Consider the following 20,158-nt stretch of genomic DNA (forward strand, 5'->3'; position numbering starts at 1 on the left):
TACGGCCTAACATCGTGGAGTCGGCGGCCTCCAGCTGGGATCGACCTCGAAGACTCCGGTCGCAGGGCCTGGACTTACCATCTCGGAGGCTTCGGCCGTGGGCCCTGCAGACCGCAACATCGGGAGCTCGCAGGTCCCTGGCTGGCGACCGGCTTTTGGGAGCTCCAGCCGTAGCAGCTTCGACCGTCCCGAAGCACGAGGCACGATCAACACGCCCGCAGGCCCTTCATCACCCTGCGTGGCTCGGCCGCAGCACTTTACATCGCCCGGTGGGGGCTCAGGACTCTCATCGCCCTGCGTGGCTCGGCCGCGGCATTTTCCATCGCCCGGTGGGGGCTCAGAACTTTCATCGGCCTGCTCGGCTCGACCCTGGGACTTTCCATCGCCCGGTGGGGGCTTCAAGGGGTTGGGAGCCTCGATCGCCTCGTGGCGCCACGGGAGAAGAACGAGGAGGAGATAAGACTTTGCCTTCCATCACAGTGAGGGTATGCCTAGAGCAATCACTGTGATGGCTGTTTTGTGTAAAAAATTGTATCTGTGTGTCTTGTGTTCTTTAATGTCTACTGCCGGACCCTGACGTGAGAGGACGCTGGCGTTGATTATTCGCCGCTTTTCCGTCAGGATAGTTTGTCTGTTTGTCTGTTTGTTTCTATGTTAATTGTATTTGTAAAGCGCTTTGTGCATGTGTTAAGGCGCTATATAAAATAAATATATTATTGTTATTATTATTATTATTTATTTATTTGCCTCTGTACTCCACAATTTGAGATTTGTAATAGAAAAATTACATGTGGCTAAAGTGCACATAGTCAGATTTTAATAAAGGCCATTTTTATATATTTTGGTTTCACCATGTAGAAATTACAACAGTATTTATACATAGTCCCCCCATTTCAGGGCACCATAATGTTTGAATGTCATGTAAATGAAAGTAGTCATGTTTAGTATTTTGTTGCATATCCTTTGCATGCAATGACTGCTTGAAGTCTGCGATTCATGGTCATCACCAGTTGCTGGGTGTCTTCTCAGGTGATGCTCTGCCAGGCCTGTATTGCAGCCATCTTTAGCTTATGCTTGTTTTGGGGCCTAGTCCCCTTCAGTTTTCTCTTCAGCATATAAAAGGCATGCTCAATTGGGTTCAGATCGGGTGATTGACTTGGCCACTCAAGAATTTACCATTTTTTAGCTTTGAAAAACTCCTTTGTTGCTTTGGCAGTATGTTGGGGATCATATTGTCTTGCTGCAGAATGAATCGCCGGCCAATGAGTTTTGAGGCATTTGTTTGAACTTGAGCAGATAGGATGTGTCTATACACTTCAGAAATCGTAAGGCTACTCCCATCAGCAGTTGTATCATCAATGAAGATAAGTGAGCCAGTACCTTCAGCAGCCATACATGCCCAGGCCATAACACCCCCACCACCGTGTTTCACAGATGAGGTGGTATGCTTTGGACCTTGGGCAGTTCCTTCTCTCCTCCATACTTTGCTCTTGCCATCACTCTGATATAAATTAACCTTCGTCTCATTTGTCCACAAGACCTTTTTCCCAGAACTGTAGTTGTTCTTTAAAGTACTTCTTGGCAAACTGTAACCCGGCCATCCTATTTTTGCGACTAACCAGTGGTTTGCATCTTGCAGTGCAGCCTCTATTTCTGTTCATGAAGTCTTCTGCGGACAGTGGTCATTGACAAATCCACACCTGACTCCTGAAGAGTGTTTCTGATCTGTCGGACAGGTGTTTTGTGGATTTTTCTTTATTATAGAGAGAATTCTTCTGTCACCAGCTGTGGAGGACTTCCCTGGCCTGCCAGTCCCTTTGCGATTAGTTAGCTCACCAGTGGTCTCTTTCTTCTTAATGATGTTCCAAACAGTTGATTTTGGTAAGCCTAAGGTTTGGCTGATGTCTCAAACAGTTTTTTTTCTTGTTTCCCAGTCTCATAGTGGCTTCTTTGACTTTCATTGGCATAACTTTGGTCCTCATGTTGATAAACAGCACTAAAAGTTTCCAAAGGTGATGGAAAGACTGGAGGAAAGACTAGGTGCTGAGAGCTCTCTTATACCTGCATTAAGGAGGCATTTAAACACACCTGAGCAATTACAAACACCTGTGAAGCCATGTGTCCCAAACATTATGGTGCCCTGAAATGGGGGACTATGTATAAACACAGCTGTAATTTCTACACAATGAAACCAACATATATAAAAATACCCTTTAATAACATCTGACAAGGTGTACTTTAACCACGTGATGTTTTCTATTACAAATCTCAAATTGTGGAGTACAGAGGCAAATAAATAAATGATGGGTCTTTGTCCCAAACATTATGGAGGGCACTGTATATTGATGCTTCAAATATGGAAAAGATCAGCTCAGAGACAAACTGTTGTACCGATTTCATTTGCTGGCAAATTACACATCTTTATCTTTGTGGAATATCTTTAGTAGGCAGGGTGCACGAGAAGCATTAACCACAGGAAGAAGCAGATAAAAAGGTGGTTGTGCAAATTTAACCTGGAATCTAATCTCTCAGCTCTGGTCCTTTGGACCAGATTTACACTTTAGTGAGAGCAGGTGTTCAAGATGATAAATGATCGCAGTCAGTCATACAGCAAAGAAATAGGTCCTTCAGCCCATCATATCCATGTCAACCATTAGGCACCCATCTATATCACCCCTATTTATTAACTATTGACCCATAGCTTTCCCTGCCTTGGCGATTCAACTGTTCATTTACTGTTTACATGTTGAGAGTCTCTGCCTCCCTTTAGGCAGTATATTCCAGATTACAACTACCCTCCAGGGAAAAGAATCATCCTCAAGTCTTCTCCAATCTTCCTTCCCCTTCCCATAAACCTGTGCCGTCTAGTTTTAGATACTTCTGCTATGGGAAATGTTTCTTACTAATCGCACTATCTACGCTCATACGATGCTGACATTTATGAGGCATTCAAATAGGCATATTAATATGCAGGGAATGGAGGGATGTGGATCGCATGCAGGTAGATGGCGTTACTTTACTTTTTTATCATGGTTGGCACAGACATGGCGGGCGAAGGGCCTGTTCAAGTCAAGTCACGTTCATGGTCACATGCGCAAATAGTGAGGGTTAAGGGGAATGGAAATGTTCCAGTGTTGTACTTTTCTGTTTTATTCACTGTGTATGCCACACCTATATTCGTCCACCCAAAATGCATCACCTCACACTTACCAAGAATAAATTATTTCTGCCACTACTCTACTTATCTTACCACTTGTCAATAATGTCCTGCAGCCCAACTACCTTCTTCAAGGTCAACACCACCAATTCACACCTTATCTGCAAATTCAATAATTCTACCATCTAAAATTTGGTAGCTGAGGGATTAGATTCCAGGTTAAATTTGCACAACCACCTTTTAAACTCTAAATGGACATCCATATTCTTAATATACCTGTAGATAATTAACAGCGAGTCACCTATTGAATCAGTCTGGGACGTGGTTGCATCTCCACATCCTCCAGAGATGCTGCCTGACCTGTTGAGTTGCTCAAACCTTCCAGTGTCTGTGCAAGGTTCCAACATCTGCAGTTCCTCGTGTCACCAGAATGCCGTGTTGTCTCACAATGGATAATTTTGCCTGATCATATGTCAGACCACAGCAGGATTTGGTTTCCCACCATAATCCTTTCTCATTGACATACATTTACCTCACATACACACCTTTTGTGCCTGAAGCGTTTAAACCATTTATTCTTGCCAAGACGTTTTCTAGCCACCGAGGTAAAGTGAGCATATCTGCTATTGTTTCGGTATCTTTGCTGCAATACAATGAATAAAAAAAACAAGTTATAAAAAAGACTCTTCTAACCATACTATTGAAATATACTATTTTAAACAACAACCTTCATACAAAGTAAATTTTCTAAAACCATGACACTGTTCATTTAGTTGCCTTTCATTCTCGTACCAGATTTACTTGAAGCTACAAATTATTTAAATTTGTCTTATCTGAGACTAGTTGACACCCTTGACAATGTTTCACTGGGATGTCAGAGGTCATACCATTGCACAGCACCAACAGGAGATCAAGTGCGAGAAGAGAAAATCAAAGTAGCAGCTTAACAGAAAGTGAGATAGCAACTAAAAGATGAATTGAAGTGTGAAAGTTGAGATACTTTTGAGAACAATTTTTAAATGCAGTGCATCAATAGTACTTGGCATCATTAATTGAGAAGCAATTAACTGCAGAGGCTGGAAACATAGAATAACAGCAATGTTCAGCGGTTTGAGGTGGATATGATAACTGAAAGAGCGAAGCATCAATTTATTTACACCATAAGCTTTTACATATTTGTATTTTAATAATATTTTGAAAAATTAGACTGCTAATGGACAAACCTGTCTAGACTGTGTGCTTGCAGTGGAATGACCGGGATGACAGTATTACACAGAGCCTTGCACAGCGGACAGAGGAACTCTCCGTTTTCCAAATCAAATGACAGTTCAACATGAACCCTGTTGCGTGTTGAGTTTTGCACAGCTTCAAAATATCTAGAGATGAGAAAATATCTTTATTGGAAAATGATAGGTTTTAGAGTTAAATACATCCGAGGATCTATGATCAGGCTCATCATCCCTGTTTTGAAGCAGTGCACCATCATTTTCCTTATTAATAGCTAGCACAGTTGGTGTCGGAGTTGGCAGACACATGTGACTGGAGTGTAGTTATTACACCTTGAATGATTGAAGGTGCTTCATCATAACAGGATTTCCTTGTAAAAATCCACGTTTCTGAATCATTCCAGCTTAATCTGATTCCAGATCACAATCATGCCCCACAAGACCAAGGCCACTGCCCTTGTGGTGTCCCTATGAAGTTAGTTCTCATCCTCTGTACCAAACTCCTGCAAATTTCTCCCCTACATTCTCCCCTATAAAAACTCATTTCAAATGATCTACTTAATGGGTGTCAAAATATTACTGGGTGTCAAAATATTCGTTATTTTTTGGCAAATCCAACACCAGGCTGGGGCTGCAGACTTTTGTTCAATTGTATTTTTCAAAGTAAGCGGAAACGGTCCTACAATGGCTCTTCCTCAATACACCTTTCCCAATCTCTACCAAGTACCTGGATTCCCCAAGGAAAGTCAGTTACTTTGGTAACCAAATTTCTGTCATCCATTTTACATATATTGAAAATACTGTAAAAGTATGTTCCCAAAAAAAGTGTGTTCCCAAAAAAAGTGTGTTCCCAAAAATGTGTGTTCCCAAAAATGTGTTCCCCAATAAAGTGTGTTCCCATTCATTTAAACTTTAACCAAAAGACACACTATCTTATGGTACAAGAATTAGAGATTAAGGTAATGCAGTATCTCCTTTCCATGTAGTGTTTTACCCTGTTCCATTTTATTTTAATTCTTATAGTTAAACTGAGAGAATAGAAATATACCAGACAATGATTACTGGTACGGTGTTTATACAGCACCTGCTATCAGGCAAGTTCTATATTTAGAGCTGGTTATTTATAACCTTTATTCTTGGGACCATGGACATTATCCAGAACAAATGATCAGAACCAGTTATTAGTACAAATTATTTTACAAGATCTTACAAAAAAGGTACAGGAGTATAATGTGAAGTCAAAATGAGAAATGGTAGAATGTACACCAAATAAAATCTTCGCCCGTGGTCTGCTGTCACCCTCAGCATACATGCATACATGCACTGGACCGCAGCTCTAAAAACTCAATCATTGCAGAGTGCATTGTCTGTGGCACTTGTAGCATCAGCCCATGCACAATTGTTCACAAGACCAAGTGGACCCGTTGGGCCCAAACCTTTCCTGCATTGGTGCAGCACCCTCTCCTCCCCCCTCCTTCCCCCTCCCCCCCCCCCCTCTCCCCTCCCTCTCCCCTCTTCGCCCCCCTCCTCCCTTAATAGACAATAGGTGCAGGAGTAGGCCATTCGGCCCTTCGTGCAGGACTTTGCAAAAGTCTTTCAGGTAATTTAATGTAAAAGAATATGGGAGTTACTGAGACACATTTGGCCCTTCATTTTGCATTTGCACCCTGGAAGTGGTTTCAATACTCCGATACCAAGGTGAGCACCTTTGGCAAATTGAAACACACACCCAATTGCAGTTTTGAGGTATGCACAGCACCCTCTGGTATTAACTTACTTCTGCCAGCAGGTGGCATGCATTACATGCCCACAGCTTCCCACGTGAGTGCCACAGCCCAGGTCAGGATGCATAATGATTGGATCACAGTTGTCTGAAGTGAACAAGGAAAAAAGAATGATGAAAACAGTCACAGAGTCATAGGGAGACACAGCTGTCTGTGCTGACCAACACTAATCCTACATCCATTCACATTAATCGTACATTAATCCTATTTTTTATTCTCCCAGATTCCATCGCCCACCCTCATTCAAGGGGCAATTAATGCACCAATCCACCTTTGGGTTGTGGATGGAAACCGGAGCACCCAGAGGAAACTCATGCAGTCATAGGGAGAATGTGTGACCTCCACAGACATCATCCAAAATCAGATTTGCACTCGGATCTCTGACACAGTGAGTTGGTGCACGGTCATTTAAAAAAATAACCCTAAACAAAGTGACAAAAAAAAACTAGTATTACTAAAACAACAATTAGATTGTGGTTTATGAATAAGGTAGATCACGGATGATATGAACCTTAACTCTTTGCTTCAAATTGCCTGTTGCCCATATCCAGAATACAACTGTTCTCATTTTGTTTTTTTTTATTCTTGCAGCATCCACAGAGGGATTTGGATCTAATACGGGCAGATTAACGTAGATAAGCATCACAATCAGCATGGTTGTGGTGGGCCGAAAGGACTGAACGTATCTATGATCATAGGATCTAAACAGATGAAAAAAGAAGTGCAGAAATGCAACCCTTCATGTTAGAGTTAGATTTTCATTGAAATAATAATGACCTCTGAACGTTTAGCTGTCATTATTAAAGTAGAACCAAGGTTTCTGTTGTGGAATACCATCCACACCAAGGGCCATATAAGAATGGCAAGACTGTCAAATGGAGTATCAAAATATTACAGGTGCATTTTGTACCCAAGGATAACCACAATCATAGCTATGCTCAGTCCAGGATAATGTTTCGTCTTTAGTGAAATAGTTCTTCAACTGTTATAATACGTAACTCAAGGTGGGTGTGCAAAGAGAAACAAGAAGTTGGTGTCCTTCTAACTACATGGGCAGACTGGTGGGCCCTTGCACAACCTGCACTAAATAACTTAAAGTAGCCTGTCATGGCCAAGTAAAGAAACTCCTGGCTTCACTTGTCATTCATTACTTTGGAATTGGACCTTTTGGTATCAATTAAATTATGATGGAGGAGAATGGCTGATTGGAAGAATTTCTTGGTATCACAAAATGCTGGAGTAACTCAGCAGGTCAGGCAGCATCTCAGGAGAGAAGGAATGGGTGACGTTTCGGGTCAAGACCCTTCTTCAGACTGATGTCAGGGGGGGCGGGACTAAGAAAGTATATAGGTGGAGACAGGAAGACAGAGGGAGAACTGGGAAGGGGGAGGGGAAGAGAGGGACAGAGGAACTATCCAAAGTTGGAGAAGTCAATGTTCATACCGCTGGGCTGCAAGCTGCCCAAGCGAAATAGGAGGTGCTGTTCCTCCAATTTCCGGTGGGCCTCACTATGGCACTGGAGGAGGCCCATGTCAGAAAGGTCAGACTGGGAGTGGGAGGGGGAGTTGAAATGCTCAGCCACCGGGAGATCAGGTTGGTTAAGGCGGACTGAGCGAAGGTGTTGAGCGAAACGATCGCCGAGCTTGCGTTTGGTCTCGCCAATGTAGAGAAGTTGACATCTTCTTGATTCTGTTGCAACTTGAGTTAAAATAATATTCACCACATCTCACAACTTGCCTCGATATTATGAAATAATAGGGTTCCCTTTTACTGACTAATGCTCACAGGTGATTGTATATAAAGGTAGATACAAAATGCTGGAGTAACTCAGCGGGACAGGCAGCATCTCTGGAGAGAAGGAATGGGTGACATTTCGGGTCAAGACCTTTCTTCAGTATATAAAGGTCGGCTGAAGACTTTGTGACTTTATCAAAAATTGGCCTTGAGTTTCAGATTAAAAGTGTGTTCTGCAATGATTAACCTTCACAAGATGATGGAATTTGTATTTTTACAAACAGAATACAGCCTTACCTCCTATATTTGTTATGATTCGAGACCTCTTTTTTGTCAAAGCTGTGGATCTCTGAACACAAGCTGCTAGTACCATGGCCATTTCATCTGTTTTCACTTCCTGCTCTTCCTGGCATAAGATGCAAGTCAGTAATATTTTCTCAGCTGCTGTTGCACCTTGCATTGGTCCCAGCGCTACACCCGAGTCTGCTACTAGCGGGATACTGAGGAAAAACAAATTGCATATGGTTTTTAAAAAGTAGATTTATGGTTTAGGCAAAATAAATCCTTGCATTGAATTCATTTTCCTTCATGCATTCTTTATTTTACCAGATCAATTGCTCCAAATCTGTGAGTGTGTGTGTGTGTGTGTGTGTGTGTGTGTGTGTGTGTGTGTGTGTGTGTCTGTGTGTGTGTATCAGCAAAAATATTATGATCACCTGCCTAATATGCTGTTGGTCAGCGCCAAGCCATGGACTTTACAAGACCCCTGAAGGTGTCCTCTGGTATCTGGCACCAAAATATTAGCAGCAGATCCTTCAAATTCTGCAAGTTGCGAGGTGGGGCCGCCGTGGATCGGACTTGTCCATCCAGCACAACCCACAGATGGTCAATCGCATTGAGATCTGGACAATTTGGAGGCCAGGGCAACACCGTGAACATTTCATCATGTTCCTCAGATCATTCCCGAACAATGTGTGCAGTGTGGCAGGGTACATTATCCTGCTTAAAGAGGCCACTGCCATCAAGGAATACCATTGCCATGAAGGGGTGTACCTGGTCTGCAACGATGTTTATGTAGGTGACACGTGTCAAATTGATGTCCACATGAATGGTCGGACCCAGGGTTTCCCAGCAGAACATTGCCCAGAGCATCACACTCCCTCCACCGGCTTGTCATCTTCCCACAGTCCGTTCGGACCAGACGGGATAGACTTCGTTGCCCTCACGCATCGATGAGCCTTAGGCACCCAACACCTTGTCGCCGGTTTGTGGTTTGTCCCTCCTTGGACCACTGTCGGTAGGTACTCACCACTGCTGACCGGGAGCTCCCCACAAACCTTGCCGTCTCAGAGATGCACTGACCCAGTCGGCTGGCCAAAACAATTTGGCCATTGTCAAAGTCGCTCAGGTCTTTACTTCTGCCCATTTCTCCTGCATCCTACACATCAACTTCAAGAACTGACTGTTCACTTGCTGCCTAATATATCCCACCCCTTGACAGGTGCCATTGTAACAAGATAACCAATGTAATTCACTTCACCTGTCAGTGGTCATAATGTTCTGGCTGATAGGTGTATATGACCAACCTTATCATTGTCTTCAACCGGGCTGAGGCCATGCGACAACTCGCAGACACCTCCTCCTACTTATCCTTGGACGCTGACCCCACAGACGAGCACCAGACTGTAATATCACACACCATTTCTGATTCCTTTACTTCCGGCTCTCTGCCCTCTAAAGCCTCCAACCTTATTGTTCCCCAGCCCCGCACGGCCCGATTTTATCTTCTCCCCAAAATCCACGAACAGAACTGTCCTGGCAGACCCATTGTTTCTGCCTGTTCATGTCCCACCAAATTAATTTCCACACACCTCGACTCCATCCTATCCCCTCTGGTCCAATCCCTCCCTACCTATGTCCAAGACTCCTCACACGCTCTTCATCTCTTCAATAACTTCCGTTTTCCAGCCCCCCACACCCTCATCTTTACCGTGGATGTCCAGTCACTGCACCTCCCTCCCCCACCAGGAAGATCTTAAAGCCCTCCGTTTCTTCTTCGACCGCAGGACCAGCCAATTTCCATCTACTAATGCACTCCTCCACCTAGCAGAGCTGGTCCTTACTCTCAACAACTTCCCCTTCGACTCCTCGCACTTCCTCCAAATCCAAGGCGTAGCTATGGGCACTCGCATGGGCACCAGCTATGCCTGCTTCTTTGTCGGGTACGTCAAACAATCACTGTTCCAGGCGTACACTGGCCCTATCCCCGAACTCTGCTACATTGATGACTGCATCAGTGCTGCCTGCTGCACCCATGCAGAACTCACTGACACCATCAACTTCACAACTAATTTCCATCCTGCACTCAAATTCACTTGGACCATCTCCGACATCTCCCTACCGTTTATGGATCTCACCATCTCCATCACAGGAGACACACTATTGACCGACATCTACTTCAAACCTACTGACTCCCATAGATATCTAGACTACACTTCTTCCTGTAATGACTCTATCCCCTACTCCCAATTCCTCCGCCTACGCCGCATCTGCGCCCAGGATGAGGTGTTCCATACTAGGGCATCGGAGATGTCCTCATTCTTTAGGAAACGGGGGTTCTCCTCTTCCATTATAGAGGAGGCTCTCACTAGGGTCTTCTCGATATCCCGTGGCTCCACTCTTGCCCCCCTCCCCCCATTCACAACAAGGACAGAATCCCCCTTCTACCCCAGCAGCCATCGCATACAGCATATAATCCTCCTACATACACTTCCACTACAGGCCACATCTTCCCATCTTCACCCCTTTCTGCTTTCTGCAGAGACTGTTCCCTCCGCAACTCCCTGGTCAACTCATCCCTTCCCACCCAAACCACCCCCTCCCCAGGTACTTTCCCCTGCAACCGCAGTAGATGCAACACCTGTTTCTTTACCTGCCCCCTTGACTCCATCCAAGGACCCCGACAGTCTTTTCAGGTGAGGCAGAGGTTCACTTGCACCTCCTCCAACCTCATCTACTGTATCCGCTGTTCCAGGTGTCAACTTCTGTACATTGGCGAGACCAAGTACAGGCTCGGCGATCCTTTCGCTGAACATCTCTGCTCAGTCTGCCTTAACGCACCTGATCTCCCGGATGCTCAGCACGTTAACTCGCCCTCCCATTCCCAATCTGACCCTTTCTGTCCTGGGCCTCCTCCATTATCAGAGTGAAGCCCAGGGCAAATTGGAGCAACAGCACCTCATATTTCGCTTGGGTAGCAGTATGAACATTGACTTCTCCAACTTCAAATAGCCCTTGCTTTCCCTCTCTCTCCTTCCCCTCCCCCTTCCCAGTTCTCCCACCTGTCTTACTGTCTCCAACTACATTCTATCTCTGTCCCGCCCACTTCACTGACATCAGTCTAAAGAAGGGTCTCGACCCGAAACGTCACCCATTCCTTCTCTCCAGAGATGCTGCCTGTCCCGCTGAGTTACTCCAGCATTTTGTGTCTACCTTCAATTTAAACCAGCATCTGAAGTTCTTTCCTACACTATATATATGTGTGTGTGTGTGTGTGTGTGTGTGTGTGCACAATATATATTGAATGTTGGTAAATCATGCTCAAGGGTCACTGGCTAGTAATGTTAACTATTTCTCCATCTGCAGATGCTACCTAACCCAACATTTCCTGTTTATACGTAGATTTTCAATTACTCCAGAGAGATACCTGTGCAATTACTTTTTCTTAATCTTCATTCCTTAGATGTTGTACTTGTATGAAATCTTTAGCATGGTGCCTCACAGTACTATCAGACAAAAAAAGTGTCTCCGGGCTTGAAGGAAATGAAAGAGAAATCTCGCAGGGCTCTATGTTACATTCAGACTTGAGAATTTAATTTCCAGTTAATATGAAGATTATTCATAAATGGGATAGAGATATTGGTATTAATATAAATAGCAGCATTAAAAAAATCAAACATTTTAGAGGCTGGGGTCCAAATGAGCAACAGTAAATCAGTTGCTGTCATATTTCTCACCATATCCCTTTATGTAGTAGTATAGAGAATCATTAAGCAAGTAACAGAATTGGAACGCTTGCTCCTCTGACACTTACCTATCATCTTCAGTAATGATCACCTCTTGCTTTTGAGCTTCTGTCACCTTTTCATACAGGTGTTTGTTTGATTCAATGAAGTTTTTCTGCATTGCAGACATCTGTGCCATGATCTTCTGACGATATAATTTGGCCGCGTCTGCTTTCCGTTTACGCTCAGCCTTATCTTTGTCCTGTACACACTGCAGTACAAGCAAGGACTTTATTCAGCAACCGCCACAACCTCACCACAATCCAAAGCACTCTACAATGAATGAAGGACTTCAGAAATGTAGTTCTTCTACATTTAGAATAATGTAGGAAACACAATTTGTATGTGATTCCATAAAAATAGCAATATTTATATTATCTCAAAGACTTTCAAGGCCTAATTTTTTTTTTTGTATAGTGTTACCATGAAGGTTTGTGGGGCCTCGATTTAATATTTCGTCCATAAGAAACAATGCAGCACCAACACTGTTCTAGATTGTGCACTCAAATGTTTTGGCCTCAGAAGTGGAAATACTACCATGGAGCAACATCCGACACTTTAGCCACTCCTCACACCATTGACTGAGCAGCCGTAAACTAAAACCAGGACACTCAGTTAACTCATTCAGCTTCCATTAATGTGTTATAAAAAAGTTTTGATCTACAAAGGCAACTGGCTTCAGCCTGGCCGAGTCAAAGGTACGACAGGAAACCTGCGGACTGCGGTAGCCCTAAACAACGTCAGCTTTGTTTTTAAATGTACCACAAATAACATGAAAAAGCATTACCTCATTTGCCCTTTGGATCTCAAAGTCTGCTGAGCCAGGGCTTGATTTCTCCCTCAGCTTTTTCACCACATCAAACATCTGAAAATATACAAACATTCAACATTTGTTCCTTCAAATGCTCTTTGACCATTTTTATAGCACTCGGTCCAATTTTTTTAGTACTTTCCATCCTACATTCACAGCCAACATTCCATAGTTTTTAAGCATTTAGATGGCAAAGCTACTTTTGATTATCTGTCCTGTTAAGTTCTCTCACAAGATGACTCACTCCCAGATGGCCTGGAGAGATCTCTTTCCTTTAATAAAGACCTTTGACTTTAAGGAAACAATCATTCACATAACTAATTGTGGGTTCAGTAATGATTCTGGAACAAACCCAAGCAAGTGTTAACTCTTTGCATGGTAGTGCTCGTTTACTTTAGATTATTAAATAAAACTAGAAAATGTTGGTCATACTCTGCAAGTCAAGCTGCATCTATGGGAAACGAGACAGAGTCAATGTTTTTCCTGACAAAGGATGTTGATCTGATTTCTCTTTCCACAGATGCTGCCTGACCTGCTGAGTATTTCTAACAGTTTTTTAAAATTCAGCTTTCCAGCATCTGTACTATTTTTTTTTTAAATCACTTACTTCATATTATATTAATGGTAGCATTTGAATTATGAAGAACATAACCTGGGCTAATGCCTGTGATAACTCTTTAACTGAACAACAGTCACCTTGCACGACAATTTGAAAAAGGAGAATTGAAATCAGCAAACCCATTTACAGGCCTGGAGTCTGTACTTTGTATTAATGAACCTGTGTTCCAAACCCTGGTGGAGCAGGTACATACTCAAATGCCCACATGAACTGCCACAATATTTAACCTCAGATTGATATTGCTTCCACAATGCAAAGCTAGTTCATGCTAACTTGTGTCACTGATCAAAGTAATAAACTTTGTTGCATTTTGCTTTATATGCCAAGAAAGTATTTTTTAGATCAGGAAAAAATGAAATCAAAAATGGCATTTGTTTTAAGAACTCGCTTATTTTTTGTCTCTCTATTTCAAGCTACATTTACAAGACCAATTTTGGTCAGAAAGATTCAATGAATAAGTTCAACAGTTCACAGCCATTTGGCTTCGGAGCCTATTGACATCCTAATCCCACTTACCCAGCTTTGGTTTCTAATTTCTCATTACTCACACCAAAAATAAACAGATTTCAGTCTGGGAAATTCATTCGAGTCCCTGCTTAATAATATATTTTTGAGAAATATATTCCTGATTTCTTCTACCACTTCTACAAGTGTTTTCTGATTTCAGTCATGATTGAAGCAGCTCTAATTTGAAGAAATATACCTCTTTAGCCTTTCTTTACCTCCCCCCCCTCATCCAGAGGAAATATGTCCTCTGCATTCAATCCTTCTGAAGAGTTTTACTGTGAAGTTGTGTTTATTCGCAAAAAGTTATGATAACTCATCAATCATATAAGTTGTGATAGCTCATCAATCTCCCAAGTCGTCACTGCAGGTCTTAATGTTCTAAGGAAAAGCCTGAAGGCTTAAACTATAGACGTTTAGGCTTTCAGTCAAACTTACAGCCCACGTACACAGGGCTAACATTTTAATGCTATATCATTGTGTACCAAAAGAACAGGAAGAAGCTGTTCAGGCCCAGAGACAATTCTACCATTGGGTTATGAGTAAACTCTAACTCCGTTTTCCAACCTAATTCCATATCTCTCAATCACTGCCAACGAGGATCATTCATTCAATCTAAGTATTGAAACTTCCAAAAATGGAAAGCACCAGAGTCTAACGCATTATGTGTTTTACCTGTAAAGTATAAATAATCATGTCCTTCTGGGCATCTAATTGATGAACGTGCTTTAGTTTCTCAAGGAGTGACAGGATGCTTTCAGCATTCACAGCAGAACTTCCCATCCCTTCAGAATAATCAAAAAAAAGATTTGATCAAAACCAAATGCACACTTGACAAAATACAAGTAAACTAGTCTTATAATTACATGGAACTGCACATGCTGGTTTAAAAAAACCCCACAAAGTGTTGGAGTAACTCAGCAGGTCAGGCAGCATCTCTGGAGGACATGGATAAGTGACGTTTCGGGTCGGGAGTCTTCTTCAGGCTGATTTTAGTAGGGGGCAGAAAACTGGAAAGGAGGTGGGGATGGGACAAAGCCTGGCAAATGGTAGGTCGATCCAGGTTAAGAGTTTTTTTATTGGCAGTTGGGTGGACAAAGGGTAGAAATAAACAAGACAAAAGGGGGCAAGATAAGGAGAAAAGGAGCGAAATGTGAAGCCAGAGGAAAGGATGTAGGTGGAAGGGGACGGGGAGAACTGGAAAGGATGGCACACCAGGGTGGAGCACAGACAACAGAGGGGGAAAGAAGGGGGAGGGGCTTGTTACCTAAAATTGGAGAATTCAATGTCCATAATGTTGGGTTAGAAGCTATCCAAGTGGAATATGTTGTTTCTCCAGTTTGCATGTCACCTCACTCTGGCAATGAAGGAGTCCCAGGACAGAAAGATCAGTATGGCAATGGGAGTTATAATGGTTAGCAACTGGGATATCCGGCCGGCCTAGGCTTATAGTCTTATACGGTCATTGGAAACGATACTGTCACATGAAAAGCTCTACAAATTAAGATCACTAGTTTGTTACCTCTTTAAAATTCTGTTTCAAATCACAATACGAACTGTAAAGCCCAACATAGCATTACTGATTTGACAAACATGCGGTGTTTGGATGGTGACTATGGGCAAAATTCAGTTCGGAATTACATTAAGAAAAAAGTTAACGAAGATTTCAAGAAGAAAAAGCAATGTAATATGAAAAATTCAAGACCTCAATGAAGATAAACAATGAGGGGAGGAATCATATTGTTAGAAACTATGGAATTTTAAATTCTCTGTCACAGAAATCAGATATGACTTCTGGATAGGATGTATAATACTGGCAAAATCCATAACACCCTCGAAGGAGAATCTTGTGATATATCTACGGAAATGATCACCAGGCTGGTTACAGCAAAGCAGACTGCATGGATTGTAACTTAGGGGTGTTGGGACACAAGGTGTACGAGTTCAAGGAATACAAACTATTGACTGCATCGAAGTAATGTGCCACGATTTGTCCAGAACCCACCAAAAACACCAAAACATAATTTTGAATAACAAGCCCTTGAATAGTGATCGAGCCGACAGCTGACATTGCTCCGAAGAGATATGTGTGGCAGTGCAACCACCATACATCTATTTAGAAAGTGATTTTGAAGTAACTGCAATATAACAGGACAACCTATGAGCTTTGAAGCAATGGCTAATGACTTCAATTGTATTCCAAATGCCAAAGCAGGTCAAATACCTACTTGTTGCTTTCAGATAAACTTCAAACGTGACATCTTCCTCAGCAATGACTCCCTCTAGCTGCCTCTGTTCTTCTTGCAGAGCCATGCAGATAAGATGAAGAGTCTACATAACAAGAAAAACAAAATGTGATGCTGCTAGCCCACACAATATGTCATTAACAAAGAAACCATTAAAACAATTCCATCGATTTTAAAAGATCAACATGATATAATGTTCTGGCATTTGAATTGAACACTTTGAATTGAATACTTTATTGTCACACGTGACAAGTCACAGTGAAATTCTTTGCTTGCATACCATGGAAAGGTATGCAAATTGTCGCCCATAAAGGGCATTTACAAAATTACAAATCCCCCCCCCCCGCACCCCCTTTGTTCCCCCCCCTAACGGCGGTCCCCCCACAGCAGGTCCCCCCTGTCCATTGTTCTACCCCACCCCCTCACGGCGGTCCCCCCACGGCAGGTCCCCCTTGTCCATTGTTCTACCCCTCCCCCTCACGGCGGTTCCCCCACGGCAGGTCCCCCTTGTCCATTGTTCTACCCCTCCCCCTCACGGCGGTCCCCCCACGGCTGGTCCCCCTTGTCCATTGTTCTACCCCTCCCCCTCACGGCGGTCCCCCCACGGCTGGTCCCCCCTGTCCATTGTTCTACCCCTCCCCCTCACGGCAGTCCCCCCGCGCCGGAGCCCTCCATTGTTCCTTCTCTTGATTTTCCATTCCTATGGGCTCACCCATCGCACAATCCGAAATGGCCCCCGAGCCACCGGCATCGACGGAACCGCGCCATCGAGAGCGAGGTGGACTGGCAAGAGCGACGGGGGACCCGGCGTGGATTTGTTTTGCAGGAAATCCATTCTAATTTTTCAAAATCAACTGGGTGATTGTAACCCTGCAAGTTCATACCTTTTGTACCATTGCTTCACTGCATAACTGTCCAATGGAATCTGCAGCTCGTTGAAGAACTGTTCTGAGAATTAGCATGAAAACATCACAGTTCAAAATGTTCACCACCATTGCAAATGTTGGGAAGAACTGAGAAATGGCAGGAGGAGGAAGAGCTGCAAAACACATTATCAGTAGTTAATAACTTGAACACAGAATGCAACTATTAGTGTTTAATTGTCATATGCAACAAGACTTGAACAATTATATTTTTCCATGCTGAAGCTTTACAAGCACATAAAAACAACAATAATAAAATTAATTATCAGCTATACTAGGTCACAATTGTTCTGCAGAGGGAAAATGCAAGTATACAGCTACAGTATTAAACTTTAGTTCCCAAATATCCTCATCAAGTAACCTACCCAAAAGGCTCCCTCACATCCAAAATGAATGGGGCAAATCTACCACAGATCAAGAGATCAACCACCCCTAAGAGTAACATTTTCAATTATAAGAAGAGACTGGATAGATTGGGTTTGTTTTCCCTGGAGGAGGGACTGAGGTGGAGTGCAAAATAACCTTTTTTTCCATGGCAAAGGCAGCCTAAGGCCAGAGGGATGGGAGTCAATAGGTTTAGAGGGCATATTTTCTTTCCAGATGTTTGCTAAAATCTGAAAGGCACAATATGAGAAGGTGGTGTGGACAGGCATTTAAGAAGCGCCTGGACGAGCAGTTGACTCACCATGGTCTGGTAGGCCACTGGTAAATATTTCAGTGTAGATGAGGCATGATGGCCTGAATGGGTATTTTCTGCGCCAGTTGACTATGATCATGACATGTTATTTCTTTCCACTCTCTGCTGCCTCACAATTCCAGTGACCATGGTTAATCCATGACCTCTTGTGGTGCGTGCATATTCATCCTGTGACCACACAGTTTCCTTCCAACTTTTAACATATCCAGAGGGTGATGAATGCTACTGGCACATCGTTCCATATACCCACTATCCACAGTGTAAAAAAAGATGACCCTCAGGTTCCAATTAAATCTTTCCCTTCTCACCTTAATCTATGCCCTCTCATTCTTGATTCCCCTCTCCTGGGGAAAAGATCCTGTGCATTCACCCCATCAATTCCCCTCATGATTTTAAACACCTCAATGAGAAGTGATTCATGAGGCAAAGGCCTTTGAGACATCTTGAGGGCGATGTTGAGGTAAAAGATTATCTAAAGTTATTAAACGGCAGAACAAGGTGAATCACCTGTGCTTGCTTCTATATGGAGTAACTCGGCACAGAAACAAGCCCTTCAGCCCATCAACTCTACGCCAGTCATCAAGAACCATCATCTAATTCATCTTACATTCATCTAATTTTATTCTCCTATATTCACAACATTTCCTCCCAGATTCTACCATATTTGAGACCAGTCAATTGTAGTGCAAACCTTAGGGATTGTAACATCTAGTCCTACTAATCAATCAAAAACTATACCCGAGGAGTGATTTACACTTCCAATTCACCTACAGAAGTCTCACACAAATCCTTAGGATGCATTAAGAAACTGAAGAACTGGAGGAAATCTGCACAGTGACAGATTGAACCACATAGACGGCAGTGGAGGACAGCATTAAACCTGGTTCACTGGTGGTGAGGCAGAGGTATACCAGCTGTACCACTGTGCTACCTGCCCTTCTTCATTCTTCCCCAGTCCCTTTATCGTTCAAGAGGATACCATTTGTAATTCTTTCATCGTGGGGGAATTTTCCTATTTATGCTTAATAGGAAGATATGGTCATCATCTCCTCATATTCTAGCCTGGGTTCATTCAGGAATCTTTGATGTGCTCGTCCCAGCTTGGTGAATTTTATGTTTAGCATCCTTTCCAAACATTTCCTCTATCAATTTTAGTCCATCCATCATATCACTATTCTTGTTTTAAAATTATGATTGCAGCATCAGCATCACCCTGGTAACATCAATCACAAAGTACTCATTTAGTATCTTATCGAGGTCCTCTCCCTCCACTTTGGCCCCACCCCCCCCCCCCCCCCTTTATAAATAATACAATGTACATTTTGTGGAGTGAAATGGACAACATTTCAGTTTGAGATCTTAAATACAATGCAAAGTGCTGGAGTGCTGAAAATACAAAGTGCTACTGTAACTCAGTGGGTCAGGCAGCATCTCTGGCAGACATGGATACAAGTGAGGGAGGAGGAGTTGACTGGCAGATGTGTGGATAAAGGCCAGAGATGCAAAGACAAAAGGGTGTAAGATAAGGAGAGAAATGTGAAACCAGAGGAAGGGATATACTGTTGGTGAAAGAGGCACGGAGAAAAGGGATTGGGGGTTGGGGGAGATGGGCAAGCATCCGGGTGAGGCACAGGGAAGAGAGGGAAAAAAAGGGGGCGGGGAGGATGGGGGTTTAATTTGTTACCTAAAATTTAAGAATTCAATGTTCATACCTTTGGATGGTAAGGTACCTAAGCTGAATACAAGGTGCTGTTCCTCCAGATTGCATGTGGTCTCACTCTGGCAAAGGAGGAGACCCATGATGGAAAGTTTGGCATGGGAATGGGAGTTTAAATGGTTAGCAACCAGGTGATCCAACAAGCCTTGGTGGACTGAGCATGAGTGTTTGGCAAAATGATCACCTAGTCTATGCTTGGTCTTGCTGACGTAAAGGAGGCCACATTGGAAGCAATGAATGCAATAGATGAGGTTAGAGGAGGTATATGTGAACCATTGTCTCACCTGAAAGAGCTGTGGAGATCCCTGAATGGATGAGGAAGGAGGTGTAGGGGCAAGTGTTCATCTGTCTTTACAGGGGAAAGTACCTGGGGAGAGGGTGGTTTGGCTGGAAGGGAATGGTTTAGGTGGGAAGGGATGTGTGAACCAAGGAATTGTGGAGGAATGGTCTATGGAAAATGGTGAGGTTGGGGAAGATTAACTCATGGTGGGGCCATAGTGAAGGTGCAGAAATGTCTGAGAACAATGTATTGGATGTGGAGGCTGAGGACGAGTGAAACTCTATCCATGTTCCATCTGGGAGGAGGGGGAGCGAGAGCAGAACTGCGGGACACAGAGGAAATATGGGTGAGGGTTCCATCTACAGCAACAAGGGGAAACAACTTTTACTAAAGAAA

General features: G+C 43.3%; 1 protein-coding gene across 1 annotated transcript in view; it reads right to left on the reverse strand.

Moving 5' to 3' along the window:
* The window catches only part of ubr1 (ubiquitin protein ligase E3 component n-recognin 1), a 155,467-nt gene that overhangs the window by 41,671 nt on the left and 93,638 nt on the right, over positions 1 to 20,158 (reverse strand). Inside the window, exons 25-33 of the mRNA XM_078406202.1 lie at positions 17,030 to 17,184; positions 16,128 to 16,230; positions 14,575 to 14,684; positions 12,753 to 12,830; positions 11,995 to 12,176; positions 8,199 to 8,401; positions 6,161 to 6,254; positions 4,381 to 4,533; positions 3,703 to 3,800 (exon numbers count right to left, since the gene is read on the reverse strand). Of these exons, the coding sequence (XP_078262328.1) occupies positions 3,703 to 3,800; positions 4,381 to 4,533; positions 6,161 to 6,254; positions 8,199 to 8,401; positions 11,995 to 12,176; positions 12,753 to 12,830; positions 14,575 to 14,684; positions 16,128 to 16,230; positions 17,030 to 17,184 (1,176 nt within the window). The remainder of the gene's footprint in view (positions 1 to 3,702; positions 3,801 to 4,380; positions 4,534 to 6,160; positions 6,255 to 8,198; positions 8,402 to 11,994; positions 12,177 to 12,752; positions 12,831 to 14,574; positions 14,685 to 16,127; positions 16,231 to 17,029; positions 17,185 to 20,158) is intronic.

The sequence above is a fragment of the Rhinoraja longicauda genome, chromosome 10 (assembly GCF_053455715.1).
Source record: "Rhinoraja longicauda isolate Sanriku21f chromosome 10, sRhiLon1.1, whole genome shotgun sequence".
Classification (NCBI taxonomy): domain Eukaryota; kingdom Metazoa; phylum Chordata; class Chondrichthyes; order Rajiformes; family Arhynchobatidae; genus Rhinoraja; species Rhinoraja longicauda.